Source organism: Piliocolobus tephrosceles, chromosome 18 (genome assembly GCF_002776525.5).
Source record: "Piliocolobus tephrosceles isolate RC106 chromosome 18, ASM277652v3, whole genome shotgun sequence".
Classification (NCBI taxonomy): Eukaryota; Metazoa; Chordata; class Mammalia; order Primates; family Cercopithecidae; genus Piliocolobus; species Piliocolobus tephrosceles.
The window spans coordinates 72984828-73003460 of NC_045451.1; the positions used below are offsets into that span (position 1 = coordinate 72984828).

General features: G+C 40.5%; 1 protein-coding gene across 8 annotated transcripts in view; it reads right to left on the bottom strand.

The window, feature by feature from the left end:
* The window catches only part of PTPN2 (protein tyrosine phosphatase non-receptor type 2), a 100496-nt gene that overhangs the window by 45411 nt on the left and 36452 nt on the right, over nucleotides 1-18633 (bottom strand). For all 8 annotated transcript variants that reach the window (XM_023228345.2, XM_023228344.2, XM_023228342.3 and 5 more), the window contains 2 exons: nucleotides 6289-6389; nucleotides 287-385 (listed from right to left, as the gene is read on the bottom strand). In XM_023228345.2, the coding sequence (XP_023084113.1) occupies nucleotides 287-385; nucleotides 6289-6389 (200 nt within the window). The remainder of the gene's footprint in view (nucleotides 1-286; nucleotides 386-6288; nucleotides 6390-18633) is intronic.

The window sequence follows — 18633 nt, forward strand, 5'->3', positions numbered from 1 at the left end:
CAACAAGGATTCCCAGGGATTCTAAAGATCTATGTACCACTGCTAGTCAGTATTTATTCCATTATATTTCTATCTTGGAGATGAAAGGTCTGCAATTGTTATATAAATACTTAAAATAAGAAAGGAAAAGGATGAATAAGTTTTTCTGGACAGAAACACTTTGACCACTAGCCTTTAGCAATTAAAGGCCAAAACTAAGGAATGAATATTGGTCCCAAAATGAAAATCTTTATATGCTAATGATCACATACAGTATACTAAGCTGTAAATATTAAATATTACTCACCGATTCTTTCTCCACAATGCGGTTCAGCATGACAACCGCTTTGGTCTTCTGCTGCCAAACCATAAGCCAGAAATGGCAGCATGTGTTAGGAAGTGGACCCTGCGAGGAGAGAGGAGAGAGAGCAGATGAGGGAAGCAGACAGAAAGAGCAAGGCTTCAGGAAGGCCTCGTCAAGTCTGCTCCCGGGATGTTACAAGACAGACAGTGGATGGGCTTGTAAGAAGTAAACCAAGACTTCCAATCCACCTGATTTCAAAACCAGGTCTGTGCTACTTAGGATTTTTGGTTGTAAATGATTAAAATTGACTTTTATTTTCTTAGGCAAAAAAGGAATTAAGATATCACGTGGCTTTCAGAGTTGAGGACTAGAGAGCCAAGCTTGGGTAGGAACCAAGGGTTGAGGCACAAGCAAGGTCCTGCCACAAAGAAAGTCAACCTGGGATGCTGCTGTTGATACTGTCACTACTATCCCCCTGCTTTTGCTGGCACTGCCACATGAAGGTGGCTGTAGTATATTCATGAACAATCTACAGGCAAACCAGAGACAACATCACAAGTAGGAGTATCTGACAGATCACGTTCTAGCTGCAAAGAAGGTAGACAAAGGTAATTTCTGTTCCTCTTCATCTTCCACAGTCAAAAGACAGGACCTGCCTCCCATACATCATAGAAGATCCATGAGAAAAAAGTCCACTATCACTGGCCAGCCAATCAACTCAAGTCAACTACAAAAAGATTTCTAGAAAAAGTAGGAATCATTAAAGTACCTGAACCACAATGAAACTGTTAATCTACAAATGCACAGTATGTATGGCCTCAATGGAAGAGTACTGGGCAGAGTTAAAAAGGGGCAACAGTCCATGTTACAACAATGCCATGAGGAAAAAAGCAAAATATTTCATGTATTTCCAATTGCTTTCACATTTTAATGATAGCATAGGGTAAAAGAAAGGACTAATAAGAGATGAAAAGCCTATGTACAAATTTTAACTAGTTTTAAATGAGAAGGTTAAATGAGATGTAGTTTTGCTACACCTAAAATAACTCTGAACTTGCATTCAACTCACATGGAATGCAGCAGAGTGGGAAGAGTTCGGGGCAGAGTCAGGAGTGGGGGCTAGGGCTGCCCAGAGCTTCAGACCCACGTGCAACAAGGGGGTCAAAGTGGTTCTAGACTAAAAGAATTTTTTATTTTTTGAGATGGCGTCTCTTGTCACCTGGGCTAGAGAAAAGTGTCGCGATCTCAGCTTACCGTAACCTCCGCCTCCCAGGTTCAAAAGATTCTCCTGCCTAAGCCTCCCATGGAGCTGGGATTATAGGCGCCCAACACCACACCTGGCTAAATTTTGTATTTTTAGTAGAGACAGGGTTTTACTATGTTGGCCAGTTTGGTCTCGAACTCCTGACCTCAAGTGATCCACCTGCCTCGGCCTCCCAAAGTGCTGGCATTACAGGTGTGAGCCATGGTGCCTGGCCGACTAAAAGCATCTTTAGGCCCGGTGTACTCCTTGGTATGTAGCAGACACTCAATAAATATTACTTAAATGAATAAACCAAGGTTAAGTTGTAAAAATGCTAGAAGTCTACTGAGGATCCCGACAAACTACGATCTAATATTTGAGAATAGCGTTTTCCTCACTCAACTTGTTTTTCTATTACTTGATCTACTTCCAAAACAAAACACAGTCTAGAGGTAAAAACAGCAATGAGGAAATCCCCAGTAAAATGAATGCCTTTTTATTTAAAAAATAAAAAAAATGGATGTAGCATTTTGCCAGTAAGGTCACTCCTTGGTGTATACACACAATCACATCCCATGCCATTCCACTGGTGATCCTAAAGACTAAATGATAAACAGGAACATAGCTGCTATAGTATAAAGAACACTGGTTTTTCTTTTTTCGAGATGGAGTCTTGCTCTGTTGCCCAGGATGGAGTGCAACGGCACCACCTCAGCTCACTGCAACCTCTGCCACCTGGATGCAAGCAATTCTCCCTGCCTCAGCCTCCTGAGTAGCTGGGATTACAGGCGTGCACCACCATGCCCGGCTAATTTTTGTAGTTTTAGTAGAGACGGGCTTTTACCATGTTGGCCAGGCTGGTCTCAAACTCCTGACCTCAGGTGATGATGGCCTGCCTCAGCCTCCCAAAGTGCTGGGATTACAGGCGTGAGCCACTACGCCCAGCCACAGGTTTTTAAATCAGAGGGACAGAGATTCACATCTCAGCTCTTCTATTTACTCACAATGCTACCAATTTTCTTCATCTGCAAAACAGACATAATACACCAAGGAGGTGACTTAAAAAAATATTAATTCACACAACTCGGAAGAAAAAGATGACTGAAACAATAACCTACAAAGGACAACCAGAAGCGCTGGGGTAATAAGCATTTTGCATCTCTAGTTTTCTGTATCCTCCATTCTCAACAACCTGCTAGGTGCACGGCCAAGAGCTAGACTGAGATGCAGTCTTGGCTCTTGAAGAGCTTGCACAGGTGGCAAGGAGAAGTACTTGTACGACTAATGGACACAGTTAAGTACCACAAGAATATGAGTAAATTAAACCCAGGTTTTAGGGAGCAGGAAAGGCTGGGAAGGAAACTACAGAAGAGCCTCAAAAAAGGTCCTAACACAGAGAGGGAATGCAGAAGAATGGGAGGCAGTTAGGGTCCATTCCAGGCCCTCCAAGCACAAGGCAAAGTGCATGAAAGTTTAGGGCATATTTGGGAAAAGACAAATAGATCAGTGAGGTGGAAGTGGAGGGATGTAGTCGGCAATTACACCGGTAGAGTGACAGGGATGGTGGCAAGGGGAGACCCTAAAAAGCTGCTGCAATAGGACAGGTATAACTGAAGAGAGCTCTGAAAAAAGGGAGGGGCAACAGAAGATCAGAACGAACTTGGCAGACAATGAGGACAGTTTCAATCCCAATGAGAAAAACAGGAAGGCAGCTGCCTTGGTAAAAAAGATAGAAAACGTGCAGATTTTGAAATCCAGTAAAAATATCCAACAGAGACCTGACAAATATAGAGAGGACTCAGGAGAGAACAAAAAGCCAGGCACAGGCTTCTGAGTTCTCGCATTAAATGTGCAGGGCTCCTTCGGGACACACACAGCGACCAGAAGTTCAACATTAAATGTGCAGGGCTCCTTCGGGACACACACAGCGACCAGAAGTTCAAAAACCATCACTAGGAGGCCAGGCGTGGTAGCTCACACCTGTGATCCCAGCACTTTGGGAGGCCACGGCAGGTGGATCATCTTCACACCTGTGATCCCAGCACTTTGGGAGGCCGAGGCAGGCGGATCATCTGAGGCCAGGAGTTTGAGACCAGCCTGAGCAACATGATGAAACCTTGTCTCTACTAAAAATACAGAAATTAGCTGGGAGTGGTGGTGAGCACCTGTAATCCCAGCTACTTGGGAGGCTGAAGCACGAGAATCACTTGAACCCGGGAGGCAGAGGTTGTAGTGAGCTGAGATAGCATCACTGCACTCCAGGCTGGGCAACAGAGTGAGACTCCATCTCAAAAAAAAAAAAAAAAAAAGTTATTTAACATCTCTGGACCTCCTTAAGATTCCTCGTGTATAAAATAAAGGTAATACTATTTACCACAGAGGGTTGTCTTAAGGTTTAAATTATACAAAGCATGTAAAAACACTATTACAAAATTATTAACTGTTATTAATTTTATTTCCCACTAGAATGTAAAATTCATAATAGTAGGGTTTTATTTAACAAGTCTGTTTTATTTAAACAATGCCTGCCACAGAGTAGGTCTCAGTAAGCCTTTGCTGGGTCAGTGAATACCCAATGAAATGCTGGCACCAAGATTCAAGCACAGGTACCATGACAGTAGTCTACCCTATCTTAGGTTACAAAGGTTAAAACCATGGTCTTAAAGGGCTGTGGTGCAGACTGGAGGGGAGAAAAAAAAAAAGCTAATTTAGAATCTTGAGAAAGACCTATGTTTTTAAGAACTAAGAAGAGAACAAAAAACAAAAAACAAAAAAAGAAAAGGAGAAAAATGGTACAGAGGGAGAAAGTATTGTGATAAGGGATCTAGGGTGGTAATTCTTCTCTATTTTGTAATGTTATTAGTTGTTCCTGGATATACACAGGGGACTGGTTCTAGGACCCAACCCGCCCCCTCCACTGCAGTATACCAAAATCCACACATGTCCAAACCCCACTGGTAGCCCTGTAGAACCTGCAGATACAGAGAGTCAGCCCTCTGTATGCATGGATTTCACATCTCATGAACACCGCATTTCCGACCTGTTTTTGGTTAAAAAAATTTGCCTGTAAGTGGACTAGAACAGTTCAACCCTGTGTGGTTCAAGGGTCAACTGTAGTTATTTCAAACAGAAAATAAAATTTTTAACTCTAAATAGTAGTTTAAAATATGAATGCACATTTAAAAAAACTTCCAATATTACAGAAAGGAAGAAAATGGAAAATTAAAGTCTCTATTCCCAAGCTCCAAAAATAACCACTAATGGTGCATGTATGATTAACTTATTTAACCAGTCCCTTACAGACAGCATGAGTCTCATGCGTTAAAATAAGACTGCAATGAACATGATCACATATGTCTTTTTTTTTGGACAGAGTTTTGCTCTTTTGCCCAGGCTGGAGTACAGTGGCGCTATCTTGCCTCACTGCCACCTCCAACCCCCAGGTTCAAGCGATTCTCCTGCCTCAGACTCCTGGGTAGCTGGGATTATAGGTGGCCGCCACCACACCCAGCTAATTTTTGTATTTTTAGTAAAGATGGGGTTTCACCATGTTGGCCAGGCTGGTCTCAAACTCCTGATCTCAGGTGATCCATGTGCCTCAGCCTCCTAAAGCGCTGGGATTACAGGCGTGAGCCACCACGCCTGGCCTATCACGTATGTCTTTATGTCTGACTGTATTTCTCTAAGTAGACTTTCTTGGTCGGTCAGAGTATTTGAAGACTGAGTACTACACACTTTGAAATCTCTCCTGTTCTGACAGGGGAAGGCCCATTCCCTGGTTGCTGAATGAAGGGGGCATCTCTTCATGTGCAAACTGTCCACCTTTGTTTCGTTCTTTGAACTGGAATTTATGTCCTATGCCAGTTTTCTCCATGGGCTGTTTTTCTTTTTTTGACTTGCAGGAGCTGTATTACCTCAAGTAAAATAATGCATTTTAGTTTCCTTTGAACTGATGTAGTCTAATAGCTCATAGTTACATTAATCTGCATATCTTTTTACTTATCAAACATTCTTCTCTTTCAAGTAAGTCATTCTGATTCAAGTTACATTTTCAAAAATATCAAATATTATGGTGTATCTCTTGAATATTTATAAATCTTTAGGGGGAAGTGACAGCACCATTAATCAAGTCTTTATTACTTGATGAATAAAGAGTACCTGTGGATACACAAAAATCTCTATTATCTCAGAATGGAAGGAAAATCATGCTTGTACACAAGTGTGGCTGATGTGCTCAGAGACAACTGGACAGAAGGCCAAAGGGAGCACAAGGCCTTGCAGCTGGGCCTCTGGAGCACCTGGTCTCAGCACCTGCACAGGTCCTCAAAGACGACCAGACACCATCCAGGGCTTGGCGTACTCTCTGAAGGTATATGCGAGGCAGGGGGAGCTACAGAAGAGGCGTCTAGGGCCTCTGGTTTTGCCACAGGGTATGGGAAGAGAAACAGAAGACGCTAAGAAGCATTCGCAGAGCTCTGTGTCAGACATAATGTAAGGAACAACCTGCCCAAAGAACTGGCCTAAGCCATTTCATAAGAATTTTCCTTCACAGAACGTGTAATATTAAAAATAACTTGCCTTTTATCTTAAATACTCAAAGCTTCAAAACTTTATAACGTCCAAAATTCATTACACCGTCAGAAAAAACTAAATTACCATTTCATTTCCAAAAGAAGTCAAGATATACTTTTCCCTATGATTTACAGCCAAACGACCACGAACACATCATTTTCAGACATTTGCTTGGTATCATGCTACTTGCCTGTGTTAAGATGTAACTCCTTTGTGCCTCTTCTATGTCAACTAAACTGGCGTTAATATAATCATTCTCAGCATTCTGCAGTTTAACACGGCTGTGATCATCTGAAAACAGAGAATGATAAACCACAACTGTCATTTCAAACTTACCTTTTTTTTTTTTTTTTTTTGAGGCGGAGTCTTGCTCTGTCGCCCGGGCTGGAGTGCAGTGGCCGGATCTCAGCTCACTGCAAGCTCTGCCTCCCGGGTTTACGCCATTCTCCTGCCTCAGCCTCCCGAGTAGCTGAGACTACAGGCGCCCACCACCTCGCCCAGCTAGTAAACTTACCATTTTCTTATCTTCATATTAATATTCTAGGTATTTACAAAAGGATAGAATAAATAAGAAAAATGAATTAGCATCGTAAGAGAGTTGAGACAAATCCTAAACTATTCTCTACTTTTTTTAAAGAACTATAAAATGTAATCTTGTTTGTTACTATAGTGCTGGAAGTGCTTCTGTTTGTAGCACATTAGCCATTGGGACTTGAAAAATCGAACAGAAGTAAACATAGTTAAATGAATAAAGTACTTACCTTCCTAAAAGTAAAAGGATCATTCAGATTCTTGGTACCTAAGAATTGACGGGTCTACCTACAAAACGGTAACTGGTGTCAAACAGATGAGACTAGATTTCTGAGGTTACCCTATTTCACCCTCTTTGCTGCTCAATAGATAAGAATTCCACTATAAATACATTTTAGCACTGAACTGTGTTTAGGTTAAATGCTGAAAACATTTACAGACAGCTGGAATATTCCAATTGTATTTAAAAGACCACTGAAGATACTTCACTACTTAGACTGTTAACAGTTTAGAGATACTTCTAGTTTTTAAAAGTAAAAATCTCATAGATTGAGAATTTATGCTAATTTAAATAAGTGAAATACAAAATGTGACCTTATACATTTAGATGGAAAAGGAAGACAAACATGACACCAGGAGAAAAAGCCCATGAATTAACTCAGAATCCTCAACACACAACTGCTGGATGCATATCACTGAATTATAAAACTAAAAACATGGTGTTTGATGTTTAACTCTAGAGAATGTAAACTATTACAAGTTGTCCCCTCAAAGAAATCCATACTAAATAGCCAGTCTCTCTTTCCTTTTAAATGAAAAAACTGTTTATATTATCCCCATATGAAAGGAAATGTAAAATGGCTTTAGTTTCACACATCAATTTATCTGAGATGTTTCTGCTGGACTAAACCCAAGACCTCTGTAAATATTACATGTCATTTGCCAACAGGAAAAACTAAGATCTTGTTATAGTAAATCACATATACTAGTGTTCTCGGAAAGATGATGTCAACAAGCACTTTTTTTAAAAATCACTTTTTTTTTAACAGTTTAATCACCCTTTAACTGTTATATTATGTAAAACAGTAAAAAGGTCAGCAACCTAATTAAAATAAAGACCACGTATCTCCTAGACAACATATCAAAAACATAATGCCTGGTTTTAGAATGCTACACGATTTTAAAATTAAAGTTCCACTAAAATATCACACCAGAGGAATGTATTTCCTCATGTTGTAATCACAGAAAGAACACAAACCAAAGGCTACTCATATCTATTGCACAACTGAAAACAGCCATTTGGCTAACATGCGGTAGGAATCCATAAAACCCGGGAAGGTCTACCTCACAGGGTGCTGGGAATCTGGTTACCCCACATGGCACCACCCCACACCCTCGCCCAGCTATGGAGGAAGTAAACCTAGAGAAAGACCTTCAGCCAGAGTATTTGATGCCTCACCCTCAGGACTCTGAACTAAAATTCACTGTTATTTTCCTTCAATCTGTAAAATATGCAGCAGGTGTTACCTCAACGCTCTATAAGCACAGTAAGCACAAACCAGAAAAGCCCAGATCCAGTCCTGGGAGGCAGTATGGAGGAGGGCACTACCTGCAGGGCACTGGGTCTGCAGGGCTCAGCCCCTGGCAGTAGCCTCGCTTCCTGCTTAATATTAATTTATAGAGTCAACAAAAGCAAAGGAACAGTGAATTTTCTCAGGATTTTTTTTTTTTTAATTTTGTTATCAGATAATACTAAGAAAGGTGATCCTTGGGAAAACTCTATAGCTATTTACAACTGACTACAAATGTTATTTGAGCCTACATTTTCTTCTCAAGGCTGATTAAAAACAAAACTCAAATACCTACATCACTAGACATTGTTTTAATTCTTCTGTTCTATTAAGAAAAAGACATACGAAGGAAAAATGAAAAACAATTTAAAAAGAAAAAATCTTAAAGTAAAAAAGAAATAACACTTTAAAATAAATTTAAAATATATTAAAATTACAAAAAACAAAAATTTAAAAAGATTAATATAAAATAAAAAGTATATATAACTTTTTGATTTAGAAGAGGCTGTAGAGACAAAAATTAACTAAAACACATCACCTTAAAATAACTATTGCAAAAGATTGTGAATACACACATTTCAGGAAGTGAAACTGTGAAAGCCTTTTTATGAGAAACTGTGACTTTATAACTTATACTCTTGAGTGAAGATAACAAAGAAGGGCACTGCCTCTTCTCCAGTTAAGGATCGTAACACATAGTTTCGAGCTTGTGAGCGCATACACAGGTTCCCCTACAACCTGAGTCACAGGTCTCTTTACTCTGCCCAGATACTATCAGTCAGCCCCAAATCTCTAAACGAATCATTAAAAACCATTAAAAATCATTAAAAACTTTTGACTTCTGAATGAGAACACACAGAAAGGTACATCCTTTCTCCTCTTCCATAGGAACCTCTGAAATGAGAGTATCGTCACAGCAGCGTCCCGTAACCTTTGGGCTATAAGGGAGTCCCAAAGCCCACAATACTCTACCATCATTGTAAGTCTGGTTATCTCACCCTTTCCTATAAGGGAGTCCCAAAGCCCACAATACTCTACCATCATTGTAAGTCCGGTTATCTCACCCTTTCCTATCTTTTAAAGGATCCAATAAACGGAGAAAAATGAAGATAGTTGAAACTGTTTTGCATGAGATACCACAAAAACAACCAAACCACACTTCACAGGAAATTTTATTTCTCAACCTCTACTAGCACCAGTAGCAGAACTATCAAGAACATACACTTTTTTTTCTACAGGCATCATCTGCCTTAATTCTTGTCACTGAGTGAATGAAGAAATGCAATACCCAACAGAACTGTGGTTTATAACTTGGATAAAAATTAAGCCAATTTCTGACAAAGGAGCTTCACCTCCTACCCTCAAACAGCGTGTTTTCTGAGAAACAGCTCCACCTCTCAAGAAATGACTAGTGCTAGCTGTGGCTATGCTGACAATACAGATTAGTTTCCTCTTTCAATACTGTCATCATCAGCTCTAAAAAAAAAAAAAACAAACCCACAGATTTCACCAAATATATCATCATTGCAAAGACATCTCCTTTTGGAAAGTTTTCCAGGTCAAACAGAGGAGAACCTGTGTTCATTGTAACTGGTTACAATTTATCCGCAACAAGTTACATCACCGCAAAGATGACGCATCCTTAACTTACAAGTCAGGCAAGAAGATGACCAATTCTAATAGTACAGCGTCAACCAGTGACTTTTCCCCTTTAGATTTTCCCATTCTCAACTAAGGGTAATCGGTACGTTTTCAAACAGTCATGTCCAAGAACTCAAAGCATTTTCTAGATATGTCAACTCTCTTCAATCCTGCAAGTAAAATGGTCGAACAACAAATATTATGCGTTCTCTCTCATAAATTGAGCAATGAGCCAAAAACACAGCTAGCACTGAACACCAGGTTACCATATACTCCCCCATATTAATGGAGAATACAAACCTTAGTACATATAGATTTTATATTAACTTTTCAATTGTTTGCTCTGCAAAGAAAGTTTCACTTGATGAAAGGTTTCTAACTGACCACAAAACCAACCAGAACCACTGTCTAGAATCATTTGGTGCCTACGACATGTCACGTTTGTGTGCCACTAGTCACTGGGTCGCCTCTCTCAGTCCTCACAGCCCTATGAAGTGCATATGAATATGGACCACATCCATCTCACGGTCACTCAGGGAAGTAAAGTCATCACCAGTGTCACACACTAGAACACAAAAATGAAACCTAGGTTTGTGCAAGTTAAGAGATTACGTATTTCCTGCATTCTGCATTCCATGTCTCCCTGATCCATCCAGCTGGTGTCTTGACTATCCTTTCTATACATCCTAAATTCTTGCTGACATCACCTTTCACACTGCTCTCCACTCAGGTGTGATTTCCAACTCCTCTCTCACATAAACCCCACTTCTGTGATGATGCAGTCCATGACATATCTTCTCTAACTAGACTCTCTGACGAAATGCCTCCATGACGAACTGATGTGTTCCCTGCATTGAACACTTTCGGTAATCATACACAATTTTTAGTCAACAAATATATTTTAACCTATAGGGATCTAAAGGTAAGACATTGTTTGTTTGAAGCTTTTAAAAAGGAAAAAAGAAATTCTATCAAGCGATGATTCTGAGTACTGATACTTTATCGCATAAAATACCGTGGGAAGCAGCTTGAGTAGCTGCTACCTGAATAGGCCTAGTGAGATCAGCAGGAAGGGGAAATTCCAGCAGAGGGCACATCATAAAGAGGAATGAAAGGAAATGGTGTAGTGTGCAGGACTGGCAAATTCAGAAAGGCTGACGAGCTAGCTAGAAAGAGGGGTCCCCCAACACAGTAAGGGCGGACCCTGAAGGGATGTGGGCTGTGCTACAGGCACAGTATCTGGACAGGGCCCCAATGAAGTTATTTATTTATTTATTTATTTTGAGACAGCGTCTTGCTCTGTTGCCAGGCTGGAGTGCGGTGGTGTGGTCTCGGCTCACTGCAACCTCCGCCTCCTGGGTTCAAGTGATTCTCCTGCCCCAGCCTCCCGAGTAGCTGGGATTACAGGCACGCACCACCACGCCCGGCTACTTTTTGTATTTTTAGTAGAGATGGGGTTTCACCATGTTGGCCAGGATGGTCTTGAACTCCTGACCTCGTGATCCGCCCGCCTCGGCCTCCCATAGCGCTGGGATTACAGGCGTGAGCCAATGAAGTTCTTTAAAGGACTGGTGTAAACACATTTGATTTTCACGAAAATAACTCTCAGCAGCATATAAGACGGACTGAACAAGGAGGAAGGCAACTTCATACACCAATACACTGAAAGCTTAATCAAGAGGTGATGAGGCCTGAATCAAGCAGTGGCAGTGGGAATGGAAAGAGTATTTCCAAGGTAGCACCATCACAACCTTGCTAATCAAGTATACGTTGTTTAGGAAACATTTGGTAAGTCCAACCTTTTCCAAACAATAGTTTACTGTCCTTGAAATTGTCAGTGTCTTTCAATCCATCGTGATTTCAAGATCCTAAACTTGACAGGACAATGTCACTAAATTCTGATTCCACAAATCTCCTAATTGAAAAAGTCCTCTTTAATCTGTCCCCAAGAGTCTGCAATGCAAAGAATACCTGAGAAGTGTCTTTACAAAATAGGTAAAATTCATTAGTTTGGAAAACGGACATTTTTCCTCTTTGGTAGCTTGTATAAAATAAGACATACTAATCTTCACTTTAAAATAATCAGTAAGTATCTCACCATTTTTTCTTTTTTCTTTTTTTTTTTTTTTGAGATGGAGTTTTGCTCTTGTTGTCCAGGCTGGAGTGCGGTGGCGCGATCTCGGCTCACTGCAACTTCCGCCTCCCAGGTTCAAGCGATTCTCCTGCCTCAGCCTCCTGAGTAGCTGGGATTACAGTTCTGTGCCACCATGCCTGGCTAATTTTGTATTTTTAGCAGAGACGGGGTTTCTCCATGTTGGTCAGGTTGGTCTTGAACTCCTGACCTCAGGTGATCTACCTGCCTCGGCTTCCCAAAGTGTTGGGATTACAGGAGTGAGCCACAGCGCCCGGCAGTATTGCATCATTTTCTTTGAAACTCAGACTCTCTGCTTCTAGGAGAGATAGAACCTAAATAAATTGAGGGTAGAGGGACTTAGGGGAAAGGATTTTACTTTCATCACATCCAAAGGCCCATGAGACACCATGCAAACAATGTGGACCAAATATCTATAATCGGTGATATAGCATTAAGCATAACTAAGTAAAGTACATGAGTAATAAATGCTACAAAAAAAGGTAGAGTAACGGGATTCACAGCACTGGGGAGAGGGGTAGACTGCAATTCTAAACAGGGTGGGCAGGATCGGCCTTGTGACTGACCACCCAGGTGGGTCACATGTAAGCATAGATGTGGAAGGGGTCAGTCTCACAGAGAACGGCCAATGCCTTAAGGTGGTACACACCTAACATGTCTGAGGCACATGAAGAATGTGGCTTGAGCCACGCAGACAAAGGGGAGAGGAGCAGTCTGCAGTTTAGGTTCGGAGAGTCGAGAAATCCTGTGCTGATTCATTCCTCTCACCTCCTAAATTTGACTATCAGGGAAAAGGGCTGCGACTTCCATGTTCTCAGAGTTGCCTACCTAGTAGAGTGTCATAACAATTTAATTCAGCAAGTATTTGCACTGTTTATACGATGAATTCCAGAAGATTTTCACATATTCAAATTCCTACACCTGCTAGAATTTTGTTAGAATGACAAATCACTATCAACCCATTCTGAAACATAAGCAGGAAATGAACTGACGTTAACTTTCTTAAGCGTAAACTAATTCAGCGCAGAAACCTTCAGGACTTCTTCAGTACAGGTATCTGGAATTTTGCGGTGCAGATGAAAAACACGGGTGAGGGCAGTTTGAGGGATCTAAAGATGTGGATTCTGATCTCTGCTTTGGCTCTACCAGCCTACGTGATTTCAGACTCAGAAAAGGGTGATTACTACTTGAGAAACATTATCAGCATCCCAGTCGCTGACAGTCCTGTGATAAGGGGCACTCTGGGGTCTGTTTTCTTGTCTGTCAAAATCAGTGGTTTGACTGGCCCAGTCCTTCTTGATCATTTTCACTGACAAACCCTCCTTAATACCCTAAGAGGGTATTAAAGAACAAAATTCCTTGGTAATTACTATTTTACCTTAAAAATTTACAGGAATTTCAAAATTCTACTTGATCATGTATTTGCATTTTAATCTAGAAACAACCACACCTTCGCCCCAATCCCACATACAGCTGACTGTCTGGACTCCAGCACTCCCCCTGCACGCTTGCGCAGCTCCCTCAGCCCAGTGTTAAGTGCTCTAGGGCAGGCCAGCCCACCCAAGGAAGGTGGCTTTTAAGAGGGGCCTCTTAGGGCAAGATTCTGATCAGCTCCACTGGGGGAGGGCAGTAGGAGCTGTCAAGCCTGACCAGTAGCAGCCTTCTTGCCAGAGTTAAGCTCTTTGCAGCCAGGGACACCTTCTGGCTCACCACAGAGCCCCACTCCTAGCAATGCGCTCGCTGTCCAGGGCCTAGTTCCAGAAGGCCATGAAATTCAGAAGCATGAAAATACACTGCTACAATCAACAGATCTTATTCTGATTTCTCCAGTTCTACAGGCACTCATTTGTGTATGTACAGTTTCATGCCATTTTACCACAAACAAATTCACATGACCACCACAAGACATACCTATTCCATCAGCACAAAGGTTCTGTGTGCCCCTTGGCAGGCACACTCTTCCCCATTCCACCCCTAACCACCGATCTGCTCTCCCTCTCGAGAAGTCTCATCGTTTCAAGAATGTTATATAAATGGAATCACGTACTATGTCACCACTGGGGACTGGATTGTTTTCACCCAGCGTAAGTCCTCTGAGAGCTATCTATGTTGTTACGTCAAGTTTCTTCCTTTTTATTGCTGAGTAGTATTCTGTGTTATGAATGCACCATAGTTAACCACTTACCCACTGAAGGACACGTGCGTTGTTTCGAATCTGGGGGTACTACAAATAGAGCTGCTGTGAATATTCATGCACACACTTCTGTGTGGACAGACGACTGCGTTTCTCTGGGATAAATGCCCAGGAGTGCAAGCACTGGGTCATACAGGCGAAGTATACGTTCAGCTGTTTAAGAAACTGCCAAATTACTTTCCAGAGTGGCTGGACCGGTTTACATTCCCACTAGCCATATATGAGATCCAGCTTCTCTGCATTTTTAGGGTTTTGTGATCTCTTTATTTTAGCTGTTTTAGCAGATGTCTAGTGACATCCCACCTCCATGATCTGAATTTGCATTTTCCTAATGGCTAATGAAGTTTTTTATATGTTCGTAGGCTTATCTGCCATCTGTGTCATATCTTTTGCCCATTTCCTAACTGGGGTTTTTGTTTCTTTTTACTGTTACATTTTGAGAGTTCTATATATAGTCTATATCTAAGTTGTCAGATATGTGGTTTACATTTTCTCCCAGTCTGTACTCATCTTTTCGTCCTCTTAACAGGGTGTTTTGAGGAGCAAAGGTATTTTGATTTAGTATAAATTATTGATATTTTACATGAATTGCGCTCTAGGTGTCACAGCTAAGAACTCTTCATCCAGCCTCACATTTTGAATTTTCTCCCATTTTCTTATGAAAGCTTTTACATTATGATCCATCTATGATCCATCTTCAGTTAACTTTTGTGTAAGGTGTGAGATTTCATTTTAAATTGCTTTGCACCTCTGTCAAAACATCAGTTCACCATACTTTTACAAGTCCATTTCTAGATTGTTCCACTGACTTATGTATTCATCCCTCTGCCACTACCACACTGTTTTGATTACTGTAGCTATGCATTAAGTTTTAAAATTAGGTAGACTGCTTCTTCTAGTTTTTACTTTTCAAGATCATTTTAGCCATTTTATTTTAGTTCCTTTGCCTTTCCACATAAAATAAGTTTGTTTTTATCTACAAAAAACACTTCCTGAAATTCTGACAGAAACTGTGTTAGATCTTTAGGAACAATTTGACACCATGAATCACTATCAATCTACAGAACAACTTGGGGAGGACTGACTCACTATGCTAAGTCTTCCAATCCATGAACATGGTAGGCCTTTTCCATTTATTTAGGTCATCTTTTGATTTCTTTTATCAGTGTGTTTGGTGCTTTCCAACATACAGGTCTATACATATTTTGTTAGATATATTCCAACATATTCCATTCTCTTAGAGCAACTGTAAACAACAATGTGTTTTTAGTCTTGGTTTCCACGTGTTTGTTGCTAATGTACAGGAATACAATTGGCTTCTGCATGCTGACCTTGTATCCCACAACTGGTTTAACTCACTCACTAATTCCAGGACACTGCTGGGTAGAGTCTTTGGCATCTTCTACATGTCATCTGCAAATAAGGTCGTTTTTATCTCTTCCCTTCCAACGTCTATGCCTTTTATTTCCTTTTCTTGACTTCATGTATTGGCTAGGATTCAGTACCCCGTTTATATCTATTTTTAATTTGTATTTTTAAATAATTTTAAAACTTACAGAAAAATTCCAAGTAAATTACAAAGAATTTTCTTCCCAAGTCATGACAGCAAGTTGCAAACATAACTGATTATTCCATTTTTTATCTTCTACAATGACATAATCCTACTTACAGTACAGTCATCAAAGTCTCACGGATATTTTAGTTAACAGTGTTCCAAGCACCGAGACCAGACACCATTCAAGTTCCACCAAGTGTCCCAATAATGTCCTTTAAACAAAAGGATACAATCTGTTCTTTCCTGGTATTTTTTAACCTTTTGAAAACTGTAAGGTGTTTTACAGTGTTCCTCCATTTGAGTTGTCAGATCTCTCTCTCCCTACAGATGAGTTCAGTTTGTATATGTCCGGCACGTTCATCTCAGAGGGATGCTATGTGCTCACTACATCTGATCGGGTGGTTCAGGATTCTGACGTGATAGGTCTCATTACCGGTCATGATCACATATTTAAGGCTGGTGTTGGCCAGACTTCTCCAGTGTAGAGCTACTATTCCTCTTTTTATATTTAATAACTATTTTATAAAGAGATACTTCAAGATTATGTGAGTATCTTGTCCTTCACCAAATTTTCACCCACTTAAGTTTAGCATCCATTTCAATATTTATTAGTTGGCAACCTATACAAAGGTAGAACTTTCCCTATCCCTCATTTATGTATTCATTTGTTTCTTTACATCAGTATAGGCTCATTAATTCCTATTTTATTCAATAGGTTGTAATCTTATTTATTTTCATGCTTACATTATCTGAGATTTGGCCAGTGGACTCAAGTTGGCTTCTACATCCTTCTGATATGTCATCATCATTTTTTGAGCATGTCTTTACGTTCTGTCACTACAAGACATTCCAGGCTATTCTTACACTTTCCCTGTCTGTGACCTGGAACCAGCCATTTCTCCAAAGCTCTATTTTCCTCCTAGTGGAGAATAAAATTTGGATATCAAAAGCTAAGCATACCCAATGCTAATCAGCTATCACTGCTCTCAAAATGTCTCAGCGGACAGGGATAAGACATATATGTATATACACACACCTACGTTCGTATCTATCTGTGTATCTATACTCACTGAAACCATGCATTCATTCATACCTGGATTCACTAATGCCAATCCAACATCACAGGCTTCATCTTCAAGGACATTACCACCTTTACTTACATGCCTTCCACATGTGGGCCCAACCCCAAGTGCTTTTAATTATTCAGGGAGACAGAAGGAGAAGCTTAATGATATCTTTAATACCGCCTTTACTATCCTGTAACAAAACTATGTACAAAATTTTTATCAGTCAAAAAAAAAAAGCTGCACCTGTTAAGGAATTAACAACATAACAGGACAAAAAGGTGAATGCAGGAAGAAGGTGAAAAAGAGATGAATAGGGGCAAGAAATGAAGCACACAAGAAATAGATGAAAATAATCTAATACAACCCTCTGTAATTCATTCACAAATATTCTCTAGAAGATCTGACAGTGAGGAGATCCACCCTCTGCGTGAATACCTCCAATAACAGGTGTACCAGTTCAGAAGGTTCATTCGTAGGTTTAAAACAGTTTTTAAGAGCTAATGCTAACCTGATACTCACCAATGCTATTATCTGCTCGTGAACCCTAGTTCTATATTTTGGGCTTAACACAGGATAAAGAACTCCTTTTTCCATATAAAAGTTCAGGTATCTGAAGTCAGCTATCACGCTGTTCTGTTTAGGTTTTCTCTTTCCCTGTCTAATCAATGCTAGCTTCTTCTCTAAGAGTTCTAGTTCTTCTTCCTTGGAACCACTCCAGTGCATCAATGGCTCACAGGAATAAATTATTAACATTATAAATAGCTTTGATGTGGCTTTGATTAAAATTGAAGTTTTTGTTTCTTTTTTTCTCTTGTTGCCCAGGCTGGGGTGGAATGGAGCGATCTCAGCTCACTGCCACCTCGACCTTCCAGGTTCAAACAATTCTCCTGCCTCAGCCTCCCGAGTAGCTGGGATTACAGGTGCCAGCCACCACGCCCAGCTATTTTTGTATTTTCAGTAGAGACGGGGTTTCACCATGTTGACCTCGGTTAAGACTGACCAACTCTGTCAAGACTGAGCATGAACAATCAAACAAGAAAGAAAGAAGGTGCATATAAACAATATAAGGAGAAAGAGTGGGCACAAAAATATAGGTAAACAAGGAATTAAAGCGTGAATTGAATACTGCCAACCATTTTATGGCAATAAATATGATTATTAGAAAAAATCGAACAGATTCCTAGAACGATATAACTTCCCAAAACTGACTCAAGCAGAAGTAGAGTCTGAAGAGTCCACTTACAGTTAAAGACATGAATAAACAAAAAGCCACAAAAAAAACACTGGACCAGGTGATTTTACAGGCATGTTTCATAATAATGCAAATGAATGCAAGTGAATATAGATGTAGAAATTCTAACAAAAGTTTAGCAAACAGAATATAGCAATGTATTAAAAAGATAATACAAGGCCGGGCGCGGTGGCTCAAGCCTGTAATCCCAGCACTTTGGGAGGCCGAGACGGGCGGATCACGAGGTCAGGAGATCGAGACCATCCTGGCTAACATTGTGAAACCCCGTCTCCACTTAAAAAATACAAAAAAACTAGCCGGGCGAGGTGGTGGGCGCCTGTAGTCCCAGCTACTGGGAGGCTGAGGCAGGAGAATGGCGTAAACCCAGGAGGCGGAGCTTGCAGTGAGCTGAGATCCGGCCACTGCACTCCAGCCCCGGCGACAGAGCGAGACTCCGTCTCAAAAAAAATAAAAAATAAAAAATAAAAAGATAATACATCATGTTCACACTAAGTTTATCGCAGGAATATAAGGGTAGCTAACATTAGAATATCTTTTGTAATCCTAGCACTTTGGGAGGCCAAGGCAGGCAG